The 10,000-nt window shown below is 39.4% G+C and overlaps 1 protein-coding gene across 4 annotated transcripts in view; it reads left to right on the top strand.

Annotated features, from left to right (window-relative positions):
- The window catches only part of TMEM245 (transmembrane protein 245), an 84,858-nt gene that overhangs the window by 69,496 nt on the left and 5,362 nt on the right, over positions 1-10,000 (top strand). For 3 of the 4 annotated variants that reach the window (XM_029920945.1, XM_029920943.1, XM_029920944.1), the window contains 3 exons: positions 3,932-4,032; positions 6,180-6,354; positions 8,825-9,019. In XM_029920945.1, coding sequence (XP_029776805.1) covers positions 3,932-4,032; positions 6,180-6,354; positions 8,825-9,019 — 471 coding nt within the window. Of the gene's footprint in view, positions 1-3,931; positions 4,033-6,179; positions 6,355-8,824; positions 9,024-10,000 lie in introns of those variants that run through there. The other variant, XM_029920946.1, reaches the window with a different exon arrangement.

Here is a 10,000-nt window from a genome sequence, read left to right on the forward strand (position 1 = left end):
CCTGATTTTTAACCGAGTCTGTCTCTCTCTCTTTTTTTTTTTTTTTGAAAGTTTGAGAGAGAGAGAGGGAGAGAGAGTACACAAGTGGGGAAGGGGCAGAGAGAGAAGGAAAGAGCGAGAGAGAATTCCAAGCAGGCTCCTTGTGGAGCCCAACATGGGGCTTGAACCCACGAACTGTGAGATCGTGACCTGAGCCAAAACCAAGAGTTGAATGTTAGACTAAGCCACTCAGGTGCCCCAAGAGTCTGTTTTCTAGAAGAATGAGAGGAACCAGTAGGGAGTCAATGGAACAACATAGTAGGCAAAGCATGTAACTCAGTGCTTGGCACATACTGGATTGTGTTAATTTCTGATTGTTCTAACATTACCATATGCTTGGTGGCTAACTCTAACTGTCCTACATCCCTCTTTTTATACCCTGTTTTTACTGAGATAAAATGCATGTACATGAAATTCAGTTTTAACCATTTTAAAGTGTACAATTCAGTGGTTTTATGTATTCACAATTTGTGCAGCCATCACCACTGTCTTGTATCAGCACCTCCCTCTTATAAGGACTTCTGTGATTACATTGGCCCAATCCAGTAATCCAGGATAATCTTCCTGATCTCACAGAACTTATTTAGCTTAATCACATCTGCAAAGTCCCATTTGCTACGTATGGTAACATATTCATAGGGCCTGGGCTTTAGGATATAGACATTTTTGTGGGGCTGTTATTCAGTCTACCACATGGGGTATTCAGCAAATGTTAGTGTCTCTTGACCTTCCTTTCTTAATTCAGATACACTAAGCTCTTACACTAGAACTTTCTAGAGTCTTCATCATCAGAATCCTCTGAGTTTCAATGAAGCATGCTGATCTCAAGAAATAGAAAATACTATAGTACCAATAATAGTTACTGTTTATTGGCACCTAGAGTGCCACTGGGTCACTTAGTAGGGGCTTCAGATGCATTAGCTTTTCATTAGCTGAATTGCTCTGCCAGTATTCACCCTCCTAATACCATAAATAGGAAATTTAGCCTCACATTGTGAGGCGATGTGCTGTAATAAAGCAGGCAGTGACTTCTGGCTGATTTTCCATGGACTCTACATTTTCTTTGAATTGAGAGATCAAAGGGATTGCTAGTGTTTCTTATAAAATTAAAGCATATTGTATAACCCAGCATCTCCATTCCTAGGTATTCGCTGAAACACAGTGAAGGTGTATGTCCATGCAAAGACTTCTGCTCGAGTGGTCATAGCACCATTATTCACAGTAGCCCCAAACTGGAAAAACCCAAGATGGCCATTTGTACATTTGCATAATCCAATTGTACTATAGCCAAATAATGGAATACTACTCAGCAGTTAAAGAGGAGCAAAGTGCTGATAACCATGTGGGTGAATCTCAAAATATTGAATGAGGTTAAAGGAACCCAACACAAAAGCTACATAATGAAAGTGTGAATATCCTTGACACTACTGAACTGTACACCTAAAAATGGTTAAATGGCAAATTGCTTGGTATGTATATTTTACTACAATTTTTAAAAAAGCGCATAATGTATGATTATGTTCGTATGAAATTCTAGAAAAGCCAAAACCATAGTGGCAGAAAGATCTAGTTGGTGTCAGAGATCAGGGTTCATGGAGGGGTAGACTGTTAAAGGGCACGAGGGAACATTTTGGGATGAAAGAAATGTTCTATATCTTGATTGTAATGATGGTTGCAGAACTGTATACATTTGCCAAAACTTGTTGAATTAGTATACTTAAAGGTGAGTTTCATTGCTTGTAAATTATAGTTCAGTAAAGCTGATTAACAAAAAGAAAAAATGGCTAGGAATTTGATGGAATTTAAAAAATTCTGTCTACTACTAGTAGATTGTTAGGGGATCTTTCTTTGCTGTTTTATAAAAACCTTGGGTACCAGGTCATAAGTAATAAGATAGAGGGGCTACATGAAAATATTTCATAACTCTAAACAGCATGGAATGCATTTAGGGTCCAGCAATTAGTATTCCCAGAGGTAGAAAAAGGGAGTCTGTGTGCTGTTTCTTGGAAGTGGTCCTTTTGGGATTGAGTTTTGCCTACGTGCTACCCAGAGGGGAGATTCAGTTGGAATATTTTGCTGTGCCTTTGATGTCAACTTCCTTTTGGCTTAAAAGTTTTTGAATAACATTAGGTTGGTAAAAAAATTTTGAATAACATTAAGGTTGTGAAAACCGCTATCTTTTTCTCACTGACCTCCCCAATTCTGTTCCAATTCTGTATGTTTTTTCCTTAGACCTTACTCTTATTAATCTCCCTGGGGTGGGGTATTTGACCTTAATATCATCCCCTCTTTCTCAAAAGCGTCTTTTTCCTTTGGTCTCTGGGAATACTACACTCTAGTGGTTTTACTCCCTACTGCAGAAGTGATTTCATGATCTCTGTGGCTGGTGTATCTTTGTCTTTAGGTCCCCTGTGGGAGCACAGCCCACTGCCCCATTTTCTCTGGGCTTGCCTCTTGGGATATCTTCTCCTTTCCTTTGATTCGTCTCTTGCGGCACATCTGAAATCTCTTGTCCCAAGTTCTCCATTAACTTTGTCTTTTATTTCCAGCTACTTCCAGGGTATTTTCATCATCATACTTCTTACTGTTGCCCAAACTAAATGTATTCCCTTATCTTCCATGTCTTCGCTCATTCTGGGCTTTTCCATGCCTTTGAGACACAGCCATTCTTTCTCCCTCAGGTTTAAAACTAGTCTCTTTTTCCTCCATCTCCTATTCAGTTCAGATCTTTTCTGTGTTCTCTGGGCTCTGTTCCTTCCTCTCAGTCTTTTCAATACCACATTAATATACATCTTTTTGTCGGAAGGCACATGGCAGCCCCATATTCTTGAGTAAAAACTGCTGGTCAGAATGTCAAGGTTTCACAATTTGGGGAGCCACTGTGTCACCAAATCTATGTCTCAGAACTCTTACGATGACTGAATCACTAGGTTGGCTTTGCTCTTACAGCACATCTCTTGGGATGCTTTGGAAAAGCTTATTGTTTCCTTTTTTGTGTACAATGGCCCTTTTGCTGCCACGTTCTCTGAGTTTTTAATTACAGCAGCTTTTCCTTCTCTCATGAGTTTACTACCATGCTTCCCTTGTACCCTGCAGAGTCCTGGGTTTGTAATTTTATGATACCTTTGGGATCATAAACTAACGGTTTGCTGCCTTTGTGTTCTCTCTGAGCAGTTCCTTATTTCTCCTCACACAACACTACCTTACTCTTCCAGCTCGAAACCACAGCTGAAGCACGTGTGATTGCAGATTTTCATGTACTTTGTTCCTATTAATCAGCAACTATGTGGGTCTGTTTTTACCCCTTTTGTATTTTCCTCTCTGATTTTACTTGGGAGGCAGTAAGATTTTTTTTCCCGTAAATTCTCTCCCAGTGACCTTCATTCTTTGACAGTGTTTGTAGGAGTTACTTTGTAGGCTCAGGTACAGAGTTGAAGGAAATGTGGGAAAACTTTGCTAATAAGACCCACGAAATGCAAGTCACATTTTCCTGCACTTGCTCTCCAAAGGGGAGGGCTGGCCACAGATTTCTTAGAGTTTATGTCCTCAGAAATAAGAGAGTCATACTTAATTTTTTTTCTCCATTTATTTTGGTGGTGGAAGATGTGTTTCAGAAGTGAGAAGTTGATTATGTCAGCAAACAGGGTATTTTAAGGTGTTTCATTTCCGTTACTTTTTTCATCAGAGAAATTTAGTAAACCTGTTTCCTGGTCTTAAAAGAAAGGCTTTATGTTTCTCTGAAATAAAATGCAAAGAGCATTCTCAGGCCATTGGAAAAATTGAAGTTATTAACAAATTTGTAATGAAGTAGAGGCCTAGAAGAACTTAACGTTTCTGTATCCCAAGGTGATACTGTGTTATTTACTTTCCCTTTTATCTTTGGGCATTCTAGAGGGGTGTTTGATGCTTCCCTCAAAATGGCTGGCTTCTACGGATTGTACACTTGGCTGACTCATACTATATTTGGCATCAATATTGTCTTCATACCATCAGGTAACGGTAGTGTCCTAACGTTCACTGTCCTCTGTTTAAGGAAGATGAAGCCATCTTACGTACAATGGAAAATGTCATCTTCCTCAAATTTAAAATACTAAATTTTAAGATCTGATCTAGTCTAGCTTAGGAGCAGAAGTAGGATTTGTAATGTCTGTTTATGTTGTATCTCCAGTAGCTAGAATGATACCCAGCACTTAGGAGACACTGCACAAGTATTTGATAAATGAGTGCATGTCCTAGCACTTAGCACAGCACCCAGTATTTAGTAAATACTTGGTACTCAGTAATAATTGGCACTCAGTAAATGTTTGAATTGAACTGATAGGGAGCACTGAGTCAGTCGAATAGCTTTGTTCCATGAAGGGTACTGTCCCCGGGGCAAGACAAATGCGTCTGAGGGCAGGCACATAAGCTGTCTCCATTCCTCTTAAGATCTATTCTGATAATGCCCTTGTTCCATAACACGTTGGTGGTTCAATAACCTCCTTTTATTTTTTCCTCTGCATTATCTCTGCTTTTCTTCTTCCACTTTTCCTTTATTTCTGTGGCTGCTTGTCTACCCTTTACCATCATTTCCCCCCCCCCCCCCCCCCCCCCCCCCCCCCCCCCCCCCCCCCCCGCTTTTGTCCACACTCTCTTCTTTACATCTCCAAGTTCATTTATGTTCTTTCCTACTTTAGTCGTCTAAGCCAACCTTTGACCTGCAAGCAGCCTGACAGCACGTGGAGGTCATTGTTTTATAATGACCTTGTGAGGCAGGCAGGGTAGGTGGTGTTCCTGTTGTGTAGGTGAGAAACCAAAAAGTTTTCCAAGGTCACATACCTGGTTAGTGGTAGGACCAGAACTAGAATCCACGTCTGCCTGACTTTACCTCTGGAGGGGAGCCAGATGAGAGAGAGTGAGCATACAGCTCTGGAAGGGGCCGAGCTTGAAGTAACATCTTTCAACTAGCAGGGCTTTTGTTCTTGTTTTTGTTTAGCTTACATTTCATTTTTATTAGAAGCAGGGTGAAGATTACACATTCCTCTCTGAGGCTTAACATTTTTTTTTTAACGTTTATTTCTGAGAGAGAGAGTGTGAACCGGGGAAGGGCAGAGAGGGAGGGAGATGCAGAATCCAAAGCAGGCTCCAGGCTCCGAGCTGTCAGCACAGAGACTGATGTGAGGCTCGAACCCATGAACTGCGAGATTATGGCCTGAGCTGAAGTTGACAGCTTAACTGACCTAGCCACTCAGGCACCACATCCTCTCTGAGGTTTAGAAACTAATTTTTAATTTGGCTTTGAACTCAGCAAAAATTTGGACCAATGTTTTATAGTTACATTATAGGACTGTACATGAACTAACTATCGATTTAAAATACCAATTACAGGGGGCACCTGGATGGCTCAGTTCAGCTTCTGCCTCTTGATTTCAGCTCAGGTCAAGATCTCATGGTTGTGAACTTGAGCCCCAAGGTGGTGAAATCAAGCCATAAGTGGGGCTCCGTGCTGGGTGTGGAGACTGTGTAAGATTCTGTTTCTCCTGCCCTCTCTCTCCCTCTGCCCCACTCCTGCTTGTGAATATGCTCCCTCGCTTGCTTGCTCTCTCTCTCAGGAAAAAAAAAAAAAAAAGAGAGAAAACAACAACTGCAGGATACTAGAGTTTTGTTGCTTAAGAAGAAACTCAGGATGTCTTTCCAAAGACACACTGGGAAAGATTTTCAGCATCAGATCTTAAGATCTATCAGACCTCCATTTAACTAGCAGACTCAGTTAAACAGGGCAGTATCATGTGCTAAAATTGGAGTTTGTATTTGTTTCACTTGTTTGGGTGTAAACTTTTAAGTAGAAGGAACTAGTGTTGGGGCACCTGGGTGGCTAGTCGGTTAAGCATCTGACTTCGGCTCAGGTCATGATCTCACAGTTTGTGAGTTCAAGCCCCACATCAGGCTCTGTGCTGACAGCTCAGAGCCTGGAGCCTGCTTTGGATTTTGTGTCTCCTTCTCTCTCTGCCCTTCCTCTACTTGTAATCTGTCTTTCTGTCTCAAAAATAAATAAATGTAAAAGAAAATTTAAAAAAAAAAGGAACTAGTGCTGAGGTTCTGCTGTTTTTATTACTGTTTTAAAGTTATGTTAAGTTGCCTTTCTTTTAATTTCTTTTTAGCTTTAGCAGCAATCCTCGGAGCGGTGCCGTTTCTGGGGACATACTGGGCAGCAGTACCTGCAGTTCTAGACCTGTGGCTCACACAAGGCTTAGGGTGCAAAGCCATCTTACTATTGGTTTTTCATCTCTTGCCAACATACTTTGTAGACACTGCCATCTACTCTGACATATCAGGGTAAGTACCCACAGAACTTCTCAAGTTGCTGGTGAATCCTAGAGATTTATGTGACTTTTTCTAAGGAGAGTTGCTTGTTTATTTGTTTTGTTTTTATTTTGAGGATAGGAAAAGGGACACGTGGTAGGATTTTTAAGAAAATTAGTCTTTTGATTGGGTATAATCAAAATTTGATGTAATATAATTGATACCATTGGCAAGGTATGCTATTTTCTTTTATAAGTATTATTCACAATATATGAGATCCCAGGTTAACACAAAATTGTACATAGTCTTCTGTTTTAGTGACATTTAATCTAGGAAAGAAATATTACTAGATGTACATAAAATATTTTTAAGTACAATAATGAATTAGTGGTTATTTTTAGAACTTCTTTGCTTTTGGAGAAAAACATTAAGTTATATGAGGATTTCCACATGCAATCAGATCTCATCAAGTTAATGTCTGATAAGCAGAGATCTCTTAAGATATTATAGTATGGTTCTGTGATGAATACAGGTTAAACTTAAGACAGAATCCAAACATTGACCATATAATATAATAAATAAATACCTGTTTTTATAGATTTCAGTATCTTTTTTAAAAATTGATTAAGTAAATCAGTTCTCATTTAGTCATGTATCCATTTCCCATTGCTTGTTAAAATCTAGGATGTGACCAAATGCTGAGCTTTAATCAGGTACCCAAAATCAGAATATGCCAATTGAAACTATCATAATAGGTAATATATTTTCTGTAAGTTAAAACTCACCATCACAGTAAGTGTTCATGGAAAGAATGCCCTTCAGTTAGTTTGAAATTATAAAGGGACAAATTGCTACCTTGTTTTCTCTGTAGTAAGTGAAAGCAGAAAACAAATGATATATAAGTACGCTGAAGCTTCAGACTTCCCAAGCAAAAGGAGACCTGCCACTTCATACGCAGGCCATAGTGGCACTTTTATGTCCAAAACTTGAAAGAGAAAATGAAAGACAAAAAGAGGACATCAGAGTGTGGTTAACTAGTGCTTAACAGTTGAAATTTAAAGAATAGGCATAGTTATGTGATTTATGGTTAAATGTTTTTGTTTCTCTAAACTTTGCTGTAAAGTTTTTGTTGAGGCTTCTAGCTAGAATTTAAAATTTATATGATTTTATCTTAATAATAAAATAATACCTTATTTAACCAGCAGCATCAGGAAATGAGAGATTTTGTGTAAATTGCTTTATTTTTTTCAAATAAATTAAGCCTTAATTTAAAAGCCTCCATACTTTTTTTTTTTAACGGTTAAGGATTTTTGATAGAAAAAGTGATTTTGGGGTTTTTTTTTATTTATTTTTGAGAGGTAGATAGATAGAGACAGCACGAGCAGGGGAGGGTCAGAGAGAGAGAGGGAGACACAGAATCTGAAGCAGGCTCCCGGCTCTGAGCTAGCTGTCAGCACAGAGCCTGACGTGGGGCTCAAACCCACGAACTGTGAGATCATGACCTGAGCCGAAGCTGGACGCTTAACTGACTGAGCACCCAGGCACCCCAAAAAAGTTTTAAAATGTATTATCTAGGGGAAAATCTTATTTATGTAGCATATGTGGAATATTGCCCTAAAATTTTTCCCCCAATTTTTTTGAATGAGGAAGATAGGTTATTAATATAATGTATTGGTTTTCTGAAGACTAGCTCACCTTAACTGTTCTTTATTGAATTGTAAGATGATACAGAACAGAACATTATTCCAGAATGTTCAGCTATTTGCCCCTCAGTAAACTGTTCCAGTCATCTGTGTTTGGAAACTAGAAATAGAACATAACCTTATTATCAAGTCCCTCTAATGTCCGTGGTCATTTGTTGCTGTCTTCCGTGTGCTGTGCTGCTGTGGTCTGCCTTACTGTATACCACTTACGTGAGTGATCCTCTGAGAAGCTGGAGGGCAATTATGACTCTCCCGTGAAATACAAATCTTGGGCTTTGTGATGGATAGTTTCCTCATGCAGCCTTTTATCACTACTTATGTTTAATAACTATTTTAGGAGGTTGCCTCAAGTCTAACTTATGAATATCATGGAGGCTCTTGTACTCTTGTCTTATAAAAAGCGTAATTATTTGAATCACACACTAAATAGTGCCCATTAACTATTCCTGATGGAAGTTCACGTGTCTTAGCAACCATTCCTCAGCCAACACTAACCTGGTCAGGCAGCCATGAAAGGGGTGTAGGATACCTGTTAACAGTGTGACTTCATTCCTTCAGTTGCTGGACCTTATAAAAAGGCATGTGTTGTACATGTTACATAGGTAAGACAATGTTTGCCTCTCATTATATTATGACCAATGTTTAGTTATCTGTACTGAGGTAATCTAAAGAAAACTGGTCATGCAATCAGAGGCCTTGTATGTCAGGAATGAACATTGTGTTAGAGATGTATTTCAGACTGACTCCAAAGTCTATGTGTCTTAAAAGCCACGAGCTAATCTGTATGCTCTTTATTCCAGAGGTGGGCATCCTTACTTGACAGGCTTGGCAGTGGCTGGCGGGGCGTACTACTTAGGCCTGGAAGGAGCAATCATTGGGCCCATACTTCTCTGCATACTCGTGGTCGCTTCCAATATCTACAGTGCCATGCTAGTGAGTCCCACAAATTCAGTGCCCACGCCAAACCAGACCCCGTGGCCTGCTCAGACTCAGCGGTGAGTTAAACAGAATGATCATGAACTGTGAAACTGAATTATCCTGTCTGTTTTTTCACCCGAATAGTCTGTCAGCATATAGGTATTTCAGTGCACATGTGCCGCTAAGGATTGTAAAAGACACTAAGGAAAGAGAAACCGTTTGTCTGCAGACAGTGGGGTTTCACAAACCAGGAAAGTTTAAAAACAAAATTGGGGCAGAATTGTTCATGTCATGAAAGACCAAAAATAGATTAAAAAATTTAAAAAACCACTAGGACATGGTATACCCGATTAAAGGGGTCAGGAAGTTGGACAACCAAATGCAGTGCAGGAATCAATGGTAGGATCTTGGATTAGTGATGGGGAGAATCTATAAAGAACATTTCTGGGACAATGGGAGAAACCTGAATATGAGCTGTATGTTCCATACTATTATTATATCAGTGTTAAATTTCATAGGCATGATAATGATTCTTTGATTGTATAGCAGAATGTCCTTTAAGGATGAGATGCCAAGATGTCTGCCAACTTATTCTCAAATAGTTCTGCCAGAGCTAATAGACAAAGTAATTATAGCAACATGTTAACAATTAGTGAATCTAGATGAAGGATATATGGTTGTTAATTGCACTAGTCTTTTGATTTTTCTGTGGGTTTTTACTTTTTCAAGTTAAAAAGTTGGAGGGGTCCCTGGGTGGCTCAGTCAGTTAAGCTCTTGATTCAGCTCAGGTCATGATCCGTGGTTCATGAGCTTGAGCCCCACATCAGGCTCTGTGCTGAAGATACAAAGCCTGCTTGGGACTCTCTCTGCCCGTCTGCTCTTCTATCTCAAAATAAATAAATAAGGCTTCACATTAAAAAGTTGAGGAAAAAACTTCTGAGTGCACCAGTATGGAGTTATAACTTGTTATTTTGCACATAGAACTCATAATTGCTGTTGTCTGTCACCAACATATCATAAGGTAAATTGCAATGTAATATGAATTATAATTTAAAAAT

Source organism: Suricata suricatta, chromosome 13, assembly GCF_006229205.1.
Source record: "Suricata suricatta isolate VVHF042 chromosome 13, meerkat_22Aug2017_6uvM2_HiC, whole genome shotgun sequence".
NCBI classification, from domain to species: Eukaryota; Metazoa; Chordata; class Mammalia; order Carnivora; family Herpestidae; genus Suricata; species Suricata suricatta.